Below are 22088 nucleotides of genomic sequence, written 5' to 3' on the forward strand. Positions count from 1 at the left end.
TTTTAGGAATTGCTATTTTGCACCATTTACTTTTGAATTTCAGCCTAACTAACTATTGTCTGTAATTTTCGTAATGTACTTGACCATTACTTTTTTCACTAAGCCTGTTCTGTTTTCAGATGTTGGGACTGAATCTTGATCCTGTTCTGTAACTAAAGCTTCAATATTGCGATAATCGATAGAAAGGTCGAGTTTGCAAATTGTTCACTGTATTCTAGTTCGATGTTGATCGTCATGGACATGGAGCGCAGAAGAAAAGGCATATATAGATGTGGTTGTTGTTTAGCGATGATGTCATTTTATGAGCAAAATTTTTCTTGCCCCGAATTCCTCCAAATAAGCCAATCACAGGCCGCGTTTCGCAATGCTCGAGGTCGAAAATTAGCTTGTGCGCATGTCGGCTAGGGACAAAAAAAACTTTGCCCGTAAAATGACATCATCGCTCAAGGCACTAGCGGGCCAGAAGCGAGGCTAAGGACGAGACGGGATAGCAAGGAGCTTTTTCTAGAAGAGATACAAACATATATAATTAACCACAGTAAGACTATCTTCAAAATTAAATATGAATATCATAGATTTCCTTTGAATCTTTTTGAGGAGGCATTGCCTCAGATGCCCATTAGCAAGAGCCGCCACTGCCTATGACCCTTACTTAAACCAGTTGTTCCTGCTACAGATGAAAATTCTAAGATTTATAAAATTCCAGCCGGTTACTGCTCCATTTGCGCCTTTACTTTATTCATTAAAGATCATTCAACTTCAGGACATACTTCATTTAAATATAGCAACTTTTGCTTATAAGGGCATTCACAAACTCTTACCTGTCTGCTTTCATAACTACTTTACTCCAAACTCTTCTGTTCATAGTATTGGAACTCGTCAGTCAACCAGGGGCGATCTATTTCTTTCCCTAAAAAGGACCACCTTTTACGGACTCCAAACGGTCCAATATCTTGGCTCAAAATTTTGGAATACTCTTCCACTTTTCATTCGAGTAGCAGGCTCCATTTATGTTTTCGGTCTAAATTGAAAGCTTATTATATTGACGCTTATGTCTAGTCTGTCTCTCTCTCTTCCTCTGAATTACCATGACACGTCATTTCCTTGGGGTACATCTGGTTCTTCATATTTTTTATATAATTAATGTTTTTTCTTTAATTTTCTTTGTTTTTTTGGGGGGGCTCTCTCTCGGTTAGTTTACCTACTTAGAGAGCTCTATATCATATACAATCATGTAATGTCATTCCCTTTGCTTGTATTAGATGTTATTAAATTGGAACTGTTTTATCTGTAATGTAATTGTGTAGTATTCTATATAGTATAGATTGATGATCAAATGAAACTGAAACTTTGAGCATTTGTCAAATATTTGTCAATCTTGAAGTGACATGTTCTACTGATATTCTCTCTCTTATGAAACATGCTTTTCTGAAGATAGCAGCCAAACTGAAGGACAATGAAGAAATATGCACAGATGAAACACGAGTAGTACAAGGGTTTCTGAAGGTCAGTGACGGGATGTTAAATGGAGTTTATATAAAACAAAGAAAATTCCAAGCTTTCAGGTGTTAAGAATAAAAAATTGAAGCTGCAGATATAGCAGTAGCCTGCGTACAGATTTTACAAACAGAGGAATTCCTCGATAAAGAAGACTGATATAGAAGGCTGATAACCGAAGAAGGCTATTCCCAAAAAAGATCTTGTTAGAGTTATTATTATGATTCTGAATTTGGTCTGCCGGTAAATCTGAAAGCGAGGCCGCAAAGATTCTCTTGTCGGCCATATTGAATCGCGAGTGGTAAGTGGCCTAATCTATAAGTATGTACCTTTAAATATCTCTGCAATCGTCACTTTTCTATACTCAACAATCCACGTTTTAAAAAGATAATTTGTATTTTCTTGCCCAGGTATAATAAGGGTTAGTCTGCCTGAATCCAATATTTGAAATGGCGAAGTCAAAGAATCACACAAATCATAACCAAAGTAAGTTATTTTCCTTGTTTTTACTTCAAGTCCATCGATGCAATAAATTTTTGTGTTATATTTATTACCTTTCAAACAGATGACACCCAATATTTTTTGGTTTCACCTGAATACCTTGCTTTTTAATGATAGGTTTTTGTTTATTAACAATTCATCTAAGACTAAGATTAGCTCTTCCATTTTGAATCCCAAGAATAAACTAGTAGGCAGATTTCAAACTGGATTCTGAAAGCAAGGTATTCATGATATGGGATGCATGTTCCCAGACAAAGAAACCCCAATAATCGAATCTATGTAAACATAAACTAATGTTTACTAATTTGTTAGATATTTTCAGGCTAATTTATGAACCTTTTAATTTAAAAAACAATGGAGAACTCACTTTTTATTGAAAAAATTTTTTGGGTCAATAAAATTCAAAAATAAAATTGAAAAATTGAAAATCTTCATCTATATGCAATTGCATTATTGCGATTCAATAAACGTTTTTTTATAAGGAAGTTTCATCCAAACCATAGTTTGCTCTTGATTAACAATTCTTCCTAAATTTGGGGTATCTGAATTTTATAATTTTTTTTAGTTTTCAAAAATCTAACATAAACTAAACTTTCTAAACTTTTTTTGAACTTGTTGAATTCTACTTTCTCATAAACTTTCATATAAAAAGAATATATACTTTTAGCTATCTAGATTTTAATCACAGTTGGTTTTGTCATGCTCAAATTACTGTTATTTTTCATTCTTTGATATATTTTTTCTTAACGAAAAGTTGCTTATAAAATAATTAATGCAATCAATTTCTAAAGCATGTCAACATGTTCAAGAGTGTGAGTGATGCTTCCTGGAAAACCCTTTGGTCAGATTGAATCTGTAGGCAGATTTAAAAAAATGATAGAATTGAAAGCATTTTTAACAATCCACCTACAAAATTTGAGAATTTAGTAATAACATGTTTGGTTTTAAACTGAAATTGAAGTTCAAGGGCTCACAGGATATTTCAAACAAATTGAATAACTTGATTATGCCGCAAAAGCGCCTGGTCCTTCTCTAATATTTTTCCTTGGCACTTTTTTTGTAGACTTTTTTTGTAGAAGAAATCTTTCTATCAGTTTGAGGTGTCTCTAACTGGAGTTTAAGGGAGGACTCAAATGGGGTTTGAAAGAGGAATGAAACAATGCAATGTACTTTCATTCACATACATTCAACAATTAACAGAATAACAAAAGTATAACAATATAGTGGAAGCTACAGATTGGCAAATGATAAGGATTAATCTGAGGTTATGATAAATGACAGATACAGCAAGCAACACAACTGAAAATACAACTGACAAAAAACCATTTGTGGGAGACCACAGAAAGAGCTGCTGGTCTCCTGCCAAGAGACCGCCTTTTTACTGGAATTGTCCACCCTTATGATGCATATAAATTGTATGATTGCTTGTGAGGCCTTAAGGAAATTAACATTTCAATTGTGTTAATTTGCAAATTTTTTATCATAGCCCACAAAGCTCACAGAAATGGGATTCATAAACCAAAGAAACAGAAGTATCCTTCTCTCAAAGGAGTGAGTAGATATTCAAACATTATGACTTCATTTTATGTTACCCTTCTAAATTTGTATTATTCTGTATTATTGTATTATTCTTTTTCATTTGATCTTATCTTTGGCTAGAGGTGCAAAGTAGGCTATCAAACCCCTACTGCAAAGGAACCCACATTGAAGAAATTGATTTATTATATACAAAATACCTTTAAGTTTAATTGCAAGAAGGCTGCAATAAATATTACACTCTAAGAATGGCTTTGAAAAAAGCAAACATTTCACAACATACTACTAAAAGCTTTTTTGTCTGACACTCCTCAGAGTCTCAAACGTCAGAATAAGGGTCTGAAAGAACACAATGTAAAATATATACCCAGTTTTGTATCAAAATTGGCCAATCAGAAAGCGCAAGCACAAGACCGGTATAGTTGTCCAATCAGTGCAGCGTGCTTAAAGAAAATTACGCCTGGGGTCCAAGAAAGAGAACAAACTCCTTCTGTCTACACAATGGCAGCTTTTTCGTAGGTTGATTCAAAAACTTCTAGATAGAAAGACAACTGGGCTTTGCCAATTATCTGAAACATGTTGTCATTATAGAGTTTTGCGCAATTTAGGTTATCTAAAAGATGTTAACCGATGGCAGAACCACTTGTTTCAACAGTGTTTCTAGACCTACAAGGTCGAGGAGGCTGTTCTCTTTAAGGGACAGTTTTGTTTTTTATGTTGGAACATGTTGTTTTATCCAATCCTCTAATCTTTGGGTTGTGTGTCTTAAATAGCCAGAATCACACTGGCATGTAAATTCGTAAACAGCAGAACTCTTTAGCTGGTAGGAACGGAATCCTGTTGAATGATTGGACATGTTTGGTAGGACATGTTTCAGATAATTGGAAGGACATGTTTCAGATTTGGTAGAACTATTATTTTGCCACTAATGTGATATTAATTTCTTTTTAGGTTGACCCAAAATTCTTGAGGAACTTGAGGTTTGCCAAGAAACACAATAAGAAAAGTGCCAAGTAGTTGATTTGATGAATGCCCTTGTTTACCAAATAGAGGTTGTTTTTTTCTGTGTTTGTCCTTGTTTTGTATTTAATGAGAAATGTGTTTTGTATGCATTTTAACAATTACTGGATCAAAACAGCTTTTCCTTAACTAAGATATGCAAGGCAAGAATTGGGTTAAAATGTCAGTTTAGATCACTAGTAGATACACAGGGAATAAAGGTTTTGGTATCCATTTATTGAGTTTCTTTCTATTTAGCTCCCACTTCTGCCTCAGGCATTATTTTCAATAGGGATCTTATTTCCTGAAGTTAATGATATTATAGCAATTATTGTTTTAGGAAAGCGATAATAGAATGTGTGAATAAATTGAGTACCAAAATGAAATAAATGTTATCAAAGTCAAAGAGTAGATGCTCGAAACTCAATGTTTTCAACAATCGAAACTTGATTTATTTCATTTTGTGCTTATTTGTAAATAATATTACAGGTTTTTCGATTAAATACCACACACAACTTTAAATTTATTTGGATTGTTCTAGCATAAACATCTAAGTAGTACCTAGGTTGGGTGTAATTCTAATTTTGTCCACTAAAAAAGCTCCATTTTTTCTTTCAAATATCCTATGTGTAAAGAGGTTCTATTGTAGTTGCCTCAAAAAGCAGGAGAAGTATTTTTGGGAGCATGATTAATCAATGTGGTGTACTTTTTATAGTTTGATAGAGAAAATAGACTGTAAACTGCACCAAATAATTAGTTTCCATGATACCCTCAACAAACACTGTTTATTGTAGCAGGCTACACCCCTTTGTTATACATATAAAAATGTAACCTAAAAGTTGGTAAAAAATTTGAACAGCTGTGTATTCACTGTTGTTCACTGTTATTCACTGTGATATCTCAGATCAACCTCACAGGTAAGGTGTTGAATGAATATTTTGTCTATCTTTGATTTTATTGACACAAATCCCTATAATACCAGCAATTTTTAGTTTGATCAGAAATTCAGTAAAGTCAGAGAGGCAAAAAATCAGGCAATTAAACATTGATCTAAATTTGGAAGTTTGGGATGGACAACATGTAAGAACAGATACATTTACTTCTTGTTCCATTCCTTTTCAAAGTACTGGGGGAAATCAGTTAATTAGTTTCATATTTAAAGGCTCATTATGTAGAATCTAACAATAATAGCTAGACATACAATTAACTGAACTAAAGAAAATATCAGGTATTATCACATTTAACTAATACTTCATTGTGGGAAATTGAGAAAAGGTGGAGCTCTCATTAGGTAAAGAGAGTGTACCCCTTATTGAATGTGAATCAGATGAACTTGATTTCTATGTGGTTCAGGTCGAAATGGCTTCAGTTCAAAAATGATCTAATGATTGATCAGCCTTAACGACTCAGTAAAGAATATTCCAACTGAAAGTTTGTTTCCATTAATCTTACTTACCAAAGGACTTTGGGGTATCTTTGGCAGGGCTTACGCCGCCGATTCCAAGCTGGGGCAATCATGTATATAACTTACCTCTATAATTGGTCGTTTATTTTGGGCTATGTTACATCATAGTAAGTAGAAATATTTCAGTAAGCAGAGCTTTTTCGCCATTAACCTCCTGGCTCCCCCCACAAAGCCAGAGGCATCGTGGGTAGGGCAAATTTTCCGAAAACGGGTTTGAATTAAAAATTATGACGTCAGCAAGGACATGCACAGTTTTTTTATATGCATAAAGACATGGCAAACAATATGTATCTTTTGCATCTGGATAATCATAAGTAATCAGTATCTGTGATGGACAGTAAAACTATCAATAGGACTGATGATTAATATCTTAGGAATCTAAAGTAGCAAACAAAACAATTGAAAAGTCTCCTTAGCAACTTGCCGATTACTTCATCATAACCTAGTGTCAAATAAGTCCAGCTCAACATTTATTTGACCTCTCTTGGCCCATTGTTGATCCCAGCCTGTTTTTTAGATACTTGAGCTTTAATAAAATGCACTCACATTAGTAATACCCATTGGCAAGCTTGCCATTTCCTGTACAAATGTACAGATTTGGATAGGCAGGCTGTAAAATAAATAACAACGAGTTTTACTACTTCCAGAAAAATTTTCTGTTTTTATATCTTCCCTCTTTCATTGATTAGTTCTTTTGAACTTTCATGCTTTATTAGTTAGCTGTATTATTTTGGGAACATGAATGCAACGTTGAAAACAGATTTTAAGTTTGTTTTGAAACCCAGCGAATGTTGACTCTGAATTGAATGTGTTGACGATTACCAAATTCCATAGAAGCTTCAACCGGTTTCCCCCATTTACCTTTTCGTAAATACGAAAGTTGGATATTGTAACAATATTGTAAGTTGGAAATAACAATATTGTAAGTTGGAAATAACTAAACAGGCCATCACACTTTGTAAATATGATGAACTGGTAATGGTCGATGTTTCAGTTTATATAATGCATACCACAAATATTTACGAAGAATAATCTTTGGCTCCTGTTTTACTTCCTTTTCCAAGAAGTAGAAACGATCTTGAGTTTAGCCTCGTCTTCGACAGTTAAATGTGATGCATCCAGATGCAGTCATGGCGTGAGGCGTTGCCAAGAGAAGGTTTAAGGTGAGAAAGTCTAACTTTGAACAGATTTACCACGTCAAAACCTGATTTCTACTGTGCATCAAAGAGTTATAATGCCAAAACTTTAAATAGGTGTGCATTTAGGCCGACTTAGTAGATCAAATTCGAAAAACTTTGCAGATGGCAAAGATCCACCAACTGTGATATTGTCGCGTTATTTAAAAGCAGGTGTTTTTGGAGATTTCAAGGTACTGTATATGTACTCTGTACAGTAGATCGAGCTGCCTGCCTGGCTAAGTGTTAAAATAAAAGTTGTCTAGCCCTCCCTCAATCATCAATAATCTACAGTAAAAATTATTTTATTTTGTTGTAAAAGATTTTGCACGTAAAGATGCACCAAGTTAGTTACGCGTTTTAATGACCGTATAGCTGTAGCTGGTGGATTCAAAATGGATGACAGCTCAAACCCAGGATCTGGCAGATGTTCAGTTTCAGATGAACCACAGGAGAGTTATGTCCCAATTCGCATGCTTGGGAAAGGAGCGTTTGGACAAGCAGTTTTGTACAAAAGAGCTGATGATAATACGTTGGTTGTATGGAAGGAGATCGAGTTGCCTAAAGTGTCAGATGAAGAAAAAGATAGATCCCTAAACGAAGTTGATGTTCTTTCCCTGCTTGACCACATTAACATAGTGTCATATTATAACCACTTCTTTGATGATTATACTTTGTATATTGAAATGGAATATGCTAATGGTGGAACATTATTTGAGAAGATAAGAGATCAAGCAGATTTGCTGCCTGAAAAAGAGTGTGCCTGGTACTTTTATCAGCTGATGTCTGCTGTTGGTTATATTCACATTAATGGTATTCTTCACAGAGATATCAAAACATTGAATATTTTTATGACTAAATCTGGAGTTCTCAAACTTGGGGATTTTGGTATCTCGAAGGTACTCGAGGATAATGTTGAGCTGGCTGAAACACATGTTGGAACTCCATACTACATGTCACCAGAGTTAGTCAAGGGCGAGAAATATGATAACAAGAGTGACATTTGGGCATGTGGGTGTGTTTTGTATGAGATGTTATCATTGAAGAAAGTTTTCGAGTCCACCAATCAGTTAGCTCTTATGTGTGCCATTCTTGAAAATGACTTTGAGAGTGTTGATGCTGGTTATTCAAAAGAAATTCAAGAGATCCTAAGCAGTATGCTAGATAAAGACTTGGAGAAAAGACCTGATGCCAATGAAATTCTTGCATTAGAATATATGCAAAATTTTGCTGAAAAGTTTGATAGACTTGTGAAGGAGAATTCAAAAGTTTTGAGTTTCAGGAAGGCATCAAGCAGATCTTTTTCAGGTTCATATGTTCCAGTTGTGTCATCTTTGACAAGTGAGATTTACTGGTGGGGAGGTGGCAAGAATATTCCACAGCGATTAGAGATATTTAAAGAAGGTAATGCAGGAATGGATATTGCAACTGGGCATAGTCATTTTGCAGTTGTTACTGTGGAAAGAGAGCTGTTTACATGGGTTAATATACAAGGTGGAACCTCAATTGTTGGACAACTTGGACATGGTGACAAGGCTATGTACAGACTGCCAAAGCGGGTGGAATATTTTCTAGGAATACCTGTAATTCAAGTTGCATGCGGAGAGGATTTTACTGCCATTTTAACTGAAGATGGGATTTTGTATATGACTGGATCTGATTACTGGGGCTGCATTGGCCAGGGTCAATCAGGAGAAGATGAGGTTTTGCTTCCTGTAAAGGTTGAAAAGTTTGTTAACTCTAACATTAAAATTACCCAGGTTGCATGTGGAGATTCTCACGTCATTGCATTAACCAGCCAGGGTGAAGTATACAGTTGGGGCTGTGGGGAGTTAGGTCGACTTGGTTTAAATAATGAAGAAGATGCAAGCACGCCACAGCTTGTCAAGATTCCAAACATTTGGTCAGATATTTCTTCAGTACATTGTGGTAGAGACAACACCTTTCTTCTGACAGGCAAGGGAATTTTATTAGCATTTGGGAGTAATGAAAACAACAAACTTGCTCTGAACCAAACTGTTCAGCTAAGGAAAGACAAACCAAAACCAAAAACAGATATTGTTGTTGTTCACTATAGAACCTCAGTGACCATGGTGCGTTCTTTGAAAAGTTTTAGAATCAAAGCAGTTGGTGCAGGGAAGGATCACTCTGCTGTTGTTGAAGCTTATGGAAGGCTTGTGACTTTTGGAGATAATAAATTTGGCCAGCTGGGCACTGGAGATTACAAGAAAATGGTGATGTATTATTTATTCTTTAATCCATTATTGTTTATATATTTTTAAAACCAGATGCTATGCATCTTGAAGACAGCCCAGCTTTTATGCTGGATTCTGATTGATCACTAACTTATGAGGCAGGTGTTTTTCTTGGGATTGTTGTAATTCCATATTAGCTTGGATGATCACAAATTCTGTTCTCTACACTTACAAAAGGGCTGCAAACTTTTCTGTTTTCTTGAGAGAAGGCAGTTTGCTGCTTCTGTCCAGGCTCAGCAAAGTAAACAAAAAGATAGCCACCCATGCTGCATTTGTTTAGCAATACTGAACCAAGTTTAGAAATAAATTGAGATTGTAACACCATGTACAGAGGCAACGGCAGAAAATGTTTTTCAGAGGGCACATAAATGATTTTTGCTGACAAAAATTCCTTCTTTTGCCTGGCAAAAGTCGTTTATGTGCCAACAGACAAAATGTTAGGGGAGGGGGGGGGGGGGGGGGGGTAAGTAGTCCCTGACCATGCAGTGTGATATTGCACTAGTTGGTACAATCATACAGCAGTTACAACTTAGCATCCAGTGTTAGCTTCTTTTTTTATTATTTCCTAAATTGTCTATCTTAAACAAATTTCAAAAATTTCTTCTGAAATTGTATGTTTTTTGACACATGTGCATAAAATGATATCATTATCTGTGTCCGTCACTTCCCATTTTCTAGCAAAATGCAAAAATTTTACAAAATATATTTGCTTGCTACAGGGCTGTGTGGGAACAGTCAATTTTTTATCTAAATTTTGTTGTTTTTGGGGGGACTCAATGTTGAATAATCCAACTCTTTTTATTATACTTAAATGTTTATTTGGTGGCATTCTAGTACGTTTTTCCTTGCGACTATGGTCACAATTTTTAATGGCAAGTTTTTATTGGTCTAATTTTCTACTAGTTTTTTGTAACAAGTTTTTTATTTATATAGAAATAATTTTCTAATGTGCAGCAGATCCCATTTGAGATACTTTTCTTTGTTGAGTATTCCATACAGATTTCTCAGAAAAAACCAAATTTGTCTTTCAATAGAGCAGTTTAACAGATATTACTGCTTATTGTTTATGAAGAATCTTCTCAGAAACAAAAATGTGCTGTTAAATGTATAAGTTAGAGTTTCCAAATGTGTTCTTTAGTAAGATCACTCTTTAGCGAAACAGTTTAAATTCTGTAGATGTTAAAATAGCTAGCATTTTGATGCGTATTTTGATATCAAAATTTTGATAGTCACGTTTAATCCAAGTTAGTCACATCTTGTCATGTTTGAAGAGAACTTTAGTCTGAAACATATTTTTCTTTAAGATATCTCCTTATATTGTGAAAGGAAGTCTTGTTGGCAAAGAGATTACCCAAGTTGGTTGTGGAGATGGTTTTACGGTTGTTGCAACTTCTGATAACCAGGTTTTCTCATGGGGTTGCGGTGATAACGGAAGACTGGGAGTTAATCCAAATATTCTTGGAGGCAAACAGAGTTCTGCAGTCCCACGTCCGATTTTCGGCTCTTTGCATAAAGTGGCAAGCCTAAAATGCCGTCATTGGCACACGATCATCCTTGGTGAGAGAGTTCATGGATCTAAAGTTATTCAGAAAACAGCCTCATTCCCAGATTCTATGTTGTCATCTTCAGGTTTGTTATTCATTACTCTAATCAGAACCTCTACTAACGTAATTGCCGACAGACGACAGCCCCTCAAGCCCTAGTTATTTTGTTTTTGTTTTAAGCCTTAAACTTTGTCCTATTTTTATAATAACGAAGGCTTTTCTCTCCAACTGAAATCCTGTAAAGAGGCCACGACCTTCATTTCATTTTCTGGTTTACTGCTCTTGAAAAGAAATCACCGCATACAACAATGAAAAACCTCAAACAAATCGACAACTGTTCGCTGATTTTTTTTTACCAACTAGAAAACTACAATGACCACTTATCCGAATCATTTCAATATTTTGCTTTCAAAAAGGTCATTTATTATTTTGTCTTCCATTTTTGGCCAAATGTTTCTTCTCATTCCGTTGGTTGAATACATATATATACATGTATGGACGAAACTGGAACAAATAAACTCCTCATTTGTATTTCGAGGAAAAAAATTTCTCTCATTGGCACAACAGTTTGTTCATTACCGAGACTCGAAACAAAATACTTGTTCTTCTGACTGAGAACATATTTGGTATTTTTTGGCATAAACTCATATTTGGTATTTTTTGTGCCTTCTTGCTTTGCCCTTTTGGTATCTTTGCCCCTTCTCTGAAGCCCTCCACTGATCTGACAATTTAATATTTTCAAGGTCATTTCTCATTTCAAGTTCCCATATTCTTTACATATTCTTTGTTCCTCCTCAAACATGCAGTATGTACCAGATGGAATATTACTTTTTTCTACTTTCGAGTCTTTCCTTGATGCCCCCCCTCCGCTTCTTATAACAAAGCGTATAGTAGCGTAAGGAAGCTCTGTGAGATCAACAAGAAAAAAAGTGAGAACCTGATTAAGAACTTAATATTTTGATTTTACTGATATGTTATGAACACTTTTTTTGTCCTGTTTACATTCCAATGTCTTGCTTACATTCCTTCTGTTTCCATTTGTTGAGGCTGCTAGTCATTCGAGTTTATTGTTATTTGAAAAATCTTCTACTAAAATCTTCGAGAAATTTTTCCACCCATCCTTAATTCCAGCCCCCTTCTTCTATGCCAGACCTAAGAGTGGTTTTCACTTGCTCCCAGTCAAATTCCTATCTCAGTTCCCCCATTTATAAAATGTGAAACATGCCCCTTCCCTTTGGTCCAATCCTCATCTACAACCTGGCCTTTTAGGATGATTGAAACCATAATTTTTTGCTTTTCAGATCAAAGTTTCAAATTGAAAAGTTTCTCAGCATTCCATTCATCAGACTCGGGAACTGACGGTACTTTCTCTTCCTGCTTTGATGACGTTACAAACATATCCACCGAATTTCAGGAACCCGAGGACACGAAAAATGAAACAACCCCATCTTGGCTGAAGCAAGAACTTGAAGATGCAGAGGTATAGTTTTTCACGTATTTTGTTTTATAGATCAATCTCGGAACAGTTTTTTCCGTTTTTTTCTGGAATGCTTGTTGCCGTTTCAGATTCGGGCTTGTCTTCTCTGAATTTAGTTTTAAGTTGGTCATCCTTCCTGGCGACAATACCCTATGGCCTAAGCTTTCATAAAAACCGTCAGAAGGAATTGAATTTTGAATCTTATGGAATCCTAAAAGATATAAGCAATAATGATCATTCGAATTACGAATGCTCTGAGTCGTTATCTGTTTGGTTTATTTGCAGTTTTTTGAGACATACAAAGATAGCGATTAAGTTTCTGTTGACGATTCTAGGCCTTTCACTCCTCCGCACGGGGTACAACTTACAACTAGCGATGGTTTTGCTTATCCTGGCTTTAAACCTGGTTCCCATAGAATCGTAAGAGTCGGGAACGTGTCGCCGATCCCTTCTTCCATCCTCCATAACGATCAAGGAAAAATGTTCCCATTGAACGGGGACAAGTTGACAACTGTCAGAAAGCGATAAGATATCTTTACAACAAAACAATAGCAAGCAAAAACGCGCCAAATCATTTTCCTGTTATTGGTTAATTACACCCAAGTGACTGTTTCTTAACTATTGTAAATCGGCGACGTCGGCGATCCGTGTTTCCATCTGTTTTTATCGATCTGGGTTGGACTCAGATCAACTCTCCCGACTCTTGCGATTCACAGTCGGCCCAGTCGTAACAATCGGAAGAAAGTGTTTCCATTAAAATCAGGAGACCAACGCAGACTGACGCAGACTGTCGCAGACCGTCGCCGACCCTCTTACGATTTTATGGGAACCAGGCTTTAAGGTGATGTGCTAAGGATCGTGAGACAAGGAGCTCTGCTAACTGATAAATCTTCTAACACTATTATGACGGATTGAGGGTGATATCTTTTTATTTGTCAACAGATCATCCATTTAAAGTCGACTTCTGGATCATGTCCTGATGAACCAGGGAAGAATGGCGATGACCTTCCACCGTGGCTTGTGCAGGAGCTTGAGGACGCCGATTTTATACCTATGCCGGGAGAGTCAGTTGAAAATGGTGTTAAAGAAGCATGGAAGGATGGCGACGAGTGTGAGACAACGGCGGCAGAAAGCGATGCAGCCTTACGTCAAGTAAATAGCCTAAATCAAGAGCTTCTTGCAAGAATAAGCGATCTGGAAGCAGAGAACGAGGAGTTGAGAAAGAAGAATAAAGAACAAGAGATTACAATCAATACTCTCAGGAAGCAAAACGAAATTTATGCTTCGTCCAACAAGAGGCTGTTGACGTTATCAGGTGGATTAAAATGAATGTGAGGTACGTTCATTATAGCAAGAGAAGTAAAATGTTCAAGTTATTCCATTTACCATTACTTGATTCTTAGATCTGCTTCTTACGAGGCTGCGATTAATTTGTGAATCACTACGAGGCTTTTATTGTTTTCCTTCGAATATCCGTAGCCAGTAGTAGGCTAATTTACAATTTTGCTGAAGTCATTAAATGTGTTTTCCCCACACGCCGAAGGAATTTTGTTCATGGATTGTTGTCAAAGATGCATAAAGTTACTCGAAGGGGCAGCACAGTAAGGCTGCATAATACTCGTATATGTAAATATGTCTGTGGAAGGAAGTAGGCTCGAATGGCGCGTTGTCGTACACGTGTCCAAGCAGATGACCTCCATCAACAAGTGTCCTATTAATGTGTTCATCAGCTAACATACAAAATGCTGTCTTTGCATCCAATGTTGTTTAGGCAAAGCTCAGGACATTCGACAGAATAGAGAAATACTTTAAATCAAAGAATGGAAATTGATTAAAATTACGTGTGATCTCTATTCTGTGGTTTAACGTAGTTGTAGTCGATATGCCAAAGAAGTTAAGTCACATTTAGTTTTAGTTTTGTGTAATAAATTCAGTGAGTTGTATTTATGAATCGTTCGATTCAATAATTTTTTGAGAATCCGACAGATCATGCAAAATTTAATCTACCTCAGTCTTAAGACTAGGTGGTGAGTGAGTAACCTAACAAGGTCAACTCTTTTTCAATATTGGCTCGAACAATTCGTAACTCGTTGTTTTAAGAGGGTAGTAATATGTAATGGGCCTATTCTGTGGACTTCAAATGCCCTATCGATTTCCAAAAGACAAAACTGTCCTAAATCACATAAAGAGAGAGAGAGAGAGATAGGTAGCAGGCCCATTGGGCATCAATAAGAAGTTCTTTATGCAAAAATCTCAGGACTCAGATTTGGAAAAGTTCCGAATATATAGACCTTGATAAAGTGTTTGTTCATACCAGATATGATTCTGGGTGTACGATTGAAATATTTAAAAATAATACACTGAAAAATGACTTAAGGTTTATGGTTTACTTTGAAATTATTTTAGCTGCCAAATACGTAATAAACCCGAAACTTCAATTGCGTCAAGTTCGAATTTGAAGGGATAAACTACATAAAGTTTTATTTAACCCACAGCATAATACCTGAGCTGATAGATTGTAAATTATTATATTAATATTTTGAATGCAGTCAAGGCTATGTTTTACTTATGTATTTACGTCAAGTAAGAATTGAATTCTTGAAAACTCGTAGATTATAGACAAAGATATTTTAAGTATATCATAAACTGTGCCATTCAGTGAAATGAAGATGTATGTGTCACAGTTCAAAAAATTATAAAAAATGACTTTCTAAACTTCTTAACATCATCATAACAATATTCGTTTAAAAGCGATAAAAGTTTTGGATGAATTATGTTGGTTTTAAATAAACATTAAATCATTCTGTTGTCATCACCATGCGAGAACACCCTATGTTATTCAGGCTTCGACTTTTGCTTCTGTGCTTCTGAATCAACTCTTTGATCTATTACGAATTATGATTGGAGCACAGAAATTGAGAGAAATAGCTAAAAGGTGCACATTTACACGCTTTGGTTGAAAATCTGTCATTCCTCCTAAACTTTTGGGAAAATCTCCTTTTTCTAAGACGCTTACAGATTTCTGGAAATGTGCCATTTTTTCTGAGAAATTCTGCCCATTCTTATCTGTGCCCCTTCACCCTTGACATAATTCTGAAGATAAATTTGTGTAGCAAGACATCCGAATCAGAACATAGCTCAATGCTGTTTTTATCAGAATCGTTTTCAATTTCGGTTATTACTCGGAGGGCCTAGCCTGCGTCACAGACCATCACCACCAAGGAGGAGATGGTGATGGTAGTGATGGTCTGTGACGCAGGCTAGGAGGGCCCCTCTTTATCTAGCCCCCAATATCACCCAGCTGAAAGACCAAAGTCGGTTTTAAGCTGATCGCTTTTAGATTATTGCAATTGTTTATGTTTCTGATGTGGCCTTTTTATTTGACAAGATTAAAATGGTTCATGGTCAGGAATTTCTTTGATAAGGAAAGGTTAACAATGAAACAAAACCAAAAAAGCCATAATAAATGATTGCAAGACAAAGGCAACTGTTTTACCTCCGGGTATTTTAACATACTTATTAGTTATTTGAAGCTGCAACCTTTCTTCTTTGTTTTACCCACTTCTTTCGCTTCTTTTTAAGCTTTTATTTTCTTCAATATATTTACTGCGAATATTTCAGCCTTTTGAGAAATTTAATTCTCTAAATATCCCCATGAAGTGATTTTGAAAACACTGAAGAATTTTAATTCTTCGCCATGTTGAAAACAGTCAGATCGAAAGCTTTTCTGTTCCTCTTAATCGTTATATTCACTGGCGGACTTTCTTCTGGGTGAGAAAAGAAGCCAAACACAGAGAATTGACAGAGAATTGTGCTCAGCAAGACGCTTTTAATGTCAAGCATGGAGAAGCTAAAGGTTTACTTAAACATTTGCCTCAATTTTCATTTGCGCTTTATTATAAATCGTCTTTTTTGTTTTGTTTATCTACAACTCAGTTGGTCAGACCATTGCGAAACTTGTTAACATCTTTAGTTAGTGAAGAATCACACTTCTACAAACCGAACCATTGGGAAATAATTCTCCCTTGTCAAACAGAAGTCAAACAGAAGAAATATATCTTTCCAAAGATAATCTTTCTGGAAAAAAACTGCCCTATCCTGTTATTTCTATGTAAGAATATTTTTACCCCCTGGCCTGAGGTTTAACCTCCTTTATCTATATCCCTGGATATTAGCTCCAGTTAGCAATAAACAGCCAATAGGAATACAATACTAATTAATCTGATTTCTGAGGGATGACATTCCTCGGATTGTAGTAGTTTGTTTATTGATGAGGGAGAATAGCCTCAGATATTTGTATTTGCCACACAGATCTCAGAAAAGATGGCTGAGTTGAACCCTTCACATGTTCCAGTTAAAGTTATTGGCGGTGGGAATTTTTCAGAGATAATTGTTCTTAGGAAGAAAGAGGATAGCTCGCAGGTTTTGTGGAAAGCAATTGATCTCGGAGACTGTTCAGAGGACGACAAGGAAAGATCGTTGAGAGAGGTGCAGATTTTGAGCAAATTGAGGCATGTAAACATCGTCTCGTATCATGATGCTTTTATAGATGACACAAATCTTTGCTATGAAATGGAATTCTGTGAGGCTGGCACATTGTACCAGAAGATCATGAACAAGTGTGGTCCATTTTCAGAGACAACTGTTCTTTGGTATCTATATCAACTGTTGTCGGCTGTCGAGTTTATTCACTCTAAAAAGATTCTGCATCGAAACATTAACTCTTTGAATATATTCCTAACAAAGTCGCACATATTGAAACTAGCGAATTTTGGGATAGCAAAAGTAATGGCTAACACTCCCAAAATGAACGTAGAGGCGTCTGGCGGAATACCATACTACATATCACCTGAGGTGGCAAGCAAAAAAGAGCGTTATAGCCAGAAGAGCGATGTCTGGGGTTGTGGTTGTGTTGTCTACGAGCTGCTCACTTTGTCACATGTCTTCGATGCCGAAGATTTGGTATCACTTGCTGTCTCAATCGCAGTGAAAAATTATGACGAAATACCGGAGGATTACTCTGAAGAGCTTTGTGATCTTTTGGAACAAATGCTGAGTGAGGAGAGTGGTAAAAGACCGTCTGCGTCAGAGCTGTTGTCTAATGATTTGTTTGTAGAAATTAAAAACAAATTCATTAAAATTGCTAAAGATCTTAAGCTTCTTAGCGAAGAAGACGAAACAGATGGCGAAATAAACGGTCATGCTGATGCTCCCGTCAAGTTTTCGTCACAGATTGGTGAGATATTTTGCTGGGGAGGATCGAAGCCAATGCCGCAGAAAGTCGAGGAGTTTAGTTTGGAAAATCCAGGGCTGCAAGTTTCAACTGGAAGAAAGCATTTTGCTGTTATAAACGAGGAGCAAGAGTTGTTCACCTGGGCAGACATCTTACAAGATGAAAAGGAGGAGGAAGACGAAGATGAGGCAAATGAGGTCAACGAGGGCGAAAAGGGCAAAGGCCAAACTATCAAAGGTCAGCTTGGTCATGGAGACACTGCTCTTTATTTGTATCCAAAAAGAGTAGAGTTTTTCATAGGGATTCCTGTGACCCAGGTGTCTTGTGGGAAGGATTTTACTGCAATATTGACAGACGATGGAACCTTGTTTATGACCGGTTCTGATTTGGATGGCTGTATTGGATGTGATCGAGCATTGGGAGACGAGGTTCTGCTGCCACGCAAAGTAGACAAATTCACTAACTTAAAAGTTCTACAAGTTGACTGTGGAGATGCCCATGTTGTCGCGCTGGCAGAAGACGGTGAGGTTTATACATGGGGTTGCGGGCAATTTGGAAGATTAGGCCATGGGACAGAAGATGATGTTGCTTTGCCCGAAGCGATGCCATTGCCTCCAAATTGCAATAATATCATTGCAATCAAGTGTGGCTTGAACAATACGCTGATTTTAACTGAACAAGGCCATGTGGTAGGATGTGGCAGCAATGAATTTAACAAGATGGCGTTTAGCAATCGTGTTTCAGTGCACAGAATGGCAATCAAGAAGACTAACAAACAAGACTTCCGGACCTCCCCTCTGCCGATAAGAGCCCTCAAGTCGTACAAGATTGTTGCAGTCGACGCTGGACGAAGCCATTCAGCAGCCATTGATGACGAAGGCCGCGTGATCACTTTTGGTAATAATATGTATGGACAACTGGGCGCCGGTGATTTCAGGCAGAAATCAGCTGCGGTTGTTGTGAAAGGCCCTCTCTTAGGCAAGGAAGTTGTCAGAGTTGGTTGTGGTGATGGCTTCACTGTGGCTACAACTGCAGATAGTGTTTATGCATGGGGACTGGGAAGAGATGGCCGGCTAGGCTTAGATCCCAGTCTCCTTGGAGAGAAGGGATGTTGTTCGGTTCCACGAAGGGTATTTGGATCGTTAATTAAAGTGACCAGTTTAGCTTGTCAACAGATGCACACAATTTTGTTAGGCCAGCAGGTTTTCAGCAGAAATGTAAAGAACGAGAAGACAGAAAACGACGAGAAGCGCGCCGAAATAACTATCGAGAAACTTGGAGCTGAAAACTCCAGACTTGAGCGACTATTATTGGAGCAAAAGAAGTCGATTCGAGCGCTAGTGGAAGAAAACACTCTGCTTAAATCAAAGTTAAGCAGCTAAAGACGGGGAAAGGAAAGACAGTTTTACGTTTACCCGTTTAACTTTTGATTACTTTCTTATTTTAAAAGTATTTGTCATATGCAATCTATTTGATCTTGAAATTCAAAAGGCATTGTTAAAAAGCAACATTTAAGGTTTTTCACTATGGTTGAATATTTCAATATAACTTAGATAAAAGCAGACATCGCAAGACCTATTAATGCCTTTCGTCTAACATTACTCACCCCAGGGTATAAAACGCCAGAATAATCATCGAAGAGTCTAGGCTATGAAATGTTTATACCCAGTCGGAGATCGAAAAAGCAGGTATAGTTCAAGCTACGCAATAGGTACTCCATAGTGATAGAAAAGCATTTCCACTACTTTTTCAAAGGTCTTTCTAAATTTTTTTTTCATACTTTCTTGTCAAAATATTTGAACCTTTAAAGCATTTATCTCACTTGTAAGTGAAACGGCAAAGGCTTATGGCCTTACTTTTTTCTCACAAAAATGACCTACCTGAAATTCCTTTAAAAAGTCCTAAAAAAGTTCTAAATAATCATTTACTGTACAGGGTGTGTTTTTATCTTTTTTCTGAACTTTTATTCAACCTTTTTTTAATAAAAATATCGACTCAAATTTCGAAATTTTTCAAAGTCTATAGCCTTAATTTTTTCTTAAAAAATGACCTCCCTGAAGTTCTTTAAAAATGTTCTTTAAATGCTCTGAATAATCATTAAATGTACTTCAACTGGTTTTTATCTCTATTTTATGAACTTTTAATCGATTTTTTTCCATAAAAATAGCGACTCAAAAATCGAAATTTTTCAAAGCCTATAGCCTTACTTTTTTCTTAAAAATTGACCTCCCTGAAGTTCTTTAAAAATGTTCTTTAAATGCTCTGAATAATCATTAAATGTACTTCAACTGGTTTTTATCTCTATTTTATGAACTTTTAATCGACTTTTTCCATTAAAATAGCGACTCAAAAATCGAAATTTTTGAAAGCCTATAGCCTTATTTTTTTTCTTAAAAATTGACCTCCCTGAAGTTCTTTAAAAATGTTCTTTAAATGCTCTGAATAATCATTAAATGTACTTCAACTGGTTTTTATCTCTATTTTATGAACTTTTAATCGACTTTTTCCATTAAAATAGCGACTCAAAAATCGAAATTTTTCAAAGCCTATAGCCTTATTTTTTTTCTTAAAAATTGACCTCGCTGAAGTTCTTTAAAAAAGTTCTTTAAATGCTCTGAATAATCATTAAATGTTCTTCAACTGGTTTTTATCTCTATTTTATGAACTTTTAATCGATTTTTTTCCATAAAAATAGCGACTCAAAAATCGAAATTTTTCAAAGCCTATAGCCTTACTTTTTTCTTAAAAATTGACCTCCCTGAAGTTCTTTAAAAATGTTCTTTAAATGCTCTGAATAATCATTAAATTTACTTCAACCGGTTTTTATCTCTATTTTATGAAGTTTTAATCGACTTTTTCCATTAAAATAGCGACTCAAAAATCGCAATTTCTTGTAAGCCTATAGCCTTACTTTTTTCTTAAAAATTGACCTCCCTGAAGTTCTTTAAAAATGTTCTTCAAATGCTCTGAATAATCATTAAATGTACTTCAACTGGTTTTTATCTCTATTTTATGAACTTTTAATCGATTTTTTTCCATAAAAATAGCGACTCAAAAATCGAAATTTTCCAAAACCTATAGCCTTACTTTTTTCTTAAAAATTGACCTCCCTGAAGTTCTTTAAAAATGTTCTTTAAATGCTCTGAATAATCATTAAATGTACTTCAACTGGTTTTTATCTCTATTTTATGAACTTTTAATCGATTTTTTTCCATAAAAATAGCGACTCAAAAATCGAAATTTTTCAAAGCCTATAGCCTTACTTTTTTCTTAAAAATTGACCTCCATGAAGTTCTTTAAAAATGTTCTTTAAATGCTCTGAATAATCATTAAATGTACTTCAACTGGTTTTTATCTCTATTTTATGAACTTTTAATCGACTTTTTCCATTAAAATAGCGACTCAAAAATCGAAATTTTTCAAAGCCTATAGCCTTATTTTTTTTCTTAAAAATTGACCTCGCTGAAGTTCTTTAAAAAAGTTCTTTAAATGCTCTGAATAATCATTAAATGTTCTTCAACTGGTTTTTATCTCTATTTTATGAACTTTTAATCGATTTTTTTCCATAAAAATAGCGACTCAAAAATCGAAATTTTTCAAAGCCTATAGCCTTACTTTTTTCTTAAAAATTGACCTCCCTGAAGTTCTTTAAAAATGTTCTTTAAATGCTCTGAATAATCATTAAATTTACTTCAACCGGTTTTTATCTCTATTTTATGAAGTTTTAATCGACTTTTTCCATTAAAATAGCGACTCAAAAATCGCAATTTCTTGTAAGCCTATAGCCTTACTTTTTTCTTAAAAATTGACCTCCCTGAAGTTCTTTAAAAATGTTCTTCAAATGCTCTGAATAATCATTAAATGTACTTCAACTGGTTTTTATCTCTATTTTATGAACTTTTAATCGATTTTTTTCCATAAAAATAGCGACTCAAAAATCGAAATTTTCCAAACCTATAGCCTTACTTTTTTCTTAAAAATTGACCTCCATGAAGTTCTTTAAAAATGTTCTTTAAATGCTCTCAATAATCATTAAATGTACTTCAACTGGTTTTTATCTCTATTTTATGAACTTTTAATCGACTTTTTCCATTAAAATAGCGACTCAAAAATCGAAATTTTTCAAAGCCTATAGCCTTATTTTTTTTCTTAAAAATTGACCTCCCTGAAGTTCTTTAAAAATGTTCTTTAAATGCTCTGAATAATCATTAAATGTACTTCAACTGGTTTTTATCTCTATTTTATGAACTTTTAATCGACTTTTTCCATTAAAATAGCGACTCAAAAATCGAAATTTTTCAAAGCCTATAGCCTTATTTTTTTTCTTAAAAATTGACCTCGCTGAAGTTCTTTAAAAAAGTTCTTTAAATGCTCTGAATAATCATTAAATGTTCTTCAACTGGTTT

At 35.5% G+C, this 22088-nt stretch overlaps 1 protein-coding gene across 1 annotated transcript; it reads left to right on the forward strand.

Annotated features, from left to right (window-relative positions):
* Window positions 1–1653: 1653 nt before the first annotated feature.
* Window positions 1654–19741, forward strand: LOC135692890 (uncharacterized). Its single transcript, XM_065211227.2, has 8 exons — window positions 1654–1798; window positions 1908–1983; window positions 3485–3549; window positions 4486–9407; window positions 10733–11057; window positions 12274–12452; window positions 13392–13772; window positions 16734–19741. Exons 4-8 carry the CDS (start codon window positions 7569–7571, stop codon window positions 19062–19064), a joined length of 5055 nt encoding a protein of 1684 aa, XP_065067299.2. The 5' UTR covers window positions 1654–1798; window positions 1908–1983; window positions 3485–3549; window positions 4486–7568; the 3' UTR covers window positions 19065–19741.
* The last annotated feature ends 2347 nt before the right edge of the window (window positions 19742–22088 follow it).

Source organism: Rhopilema esculentum, chromosome 3 (assembly GCF_057945365.1).
Source record: "Rhopilema esculentum isolate cy_ngs chromosome 3, ASM5794536v1, whole genome shotgun sequence".
In the NCBI taxonomy this organism is placed as follows: Eukaryota; Metazoa; Cnidaria; class Scyphozoa; order Rhizostomeae; family Rhizostomatidae; genus Rhopilema; species Rhopilema esculentum.

What these genes read in the sequence shown, in the direction of transcription:
- LOC135692890 (XM_065211227.2), top strand. Translation starts at nt 7,569, where the DNA reads ATGGATGACAGCTCAAACCCAGGATCTGGCAGATGTTCAGTTTCAGAT. An exon ending in TTCTATGTTGTCATCTTCAG is followed by an intron (nt 11,058 to 12,273) that starts GTTTGTTATTCA and finishes TTTGCTTTTCAG; the next exon opens with ATCAAAGTTTCAAATTGAAA. An exon ending in TGACGTTATCAGGTGGATTA is followed by an intron (nt 13,773 to 16,733) that starts AAATGAATGTGA and finishes GAGGGAGAATAG; the next exon opens with CCTCAGATATTTGTATTTGC.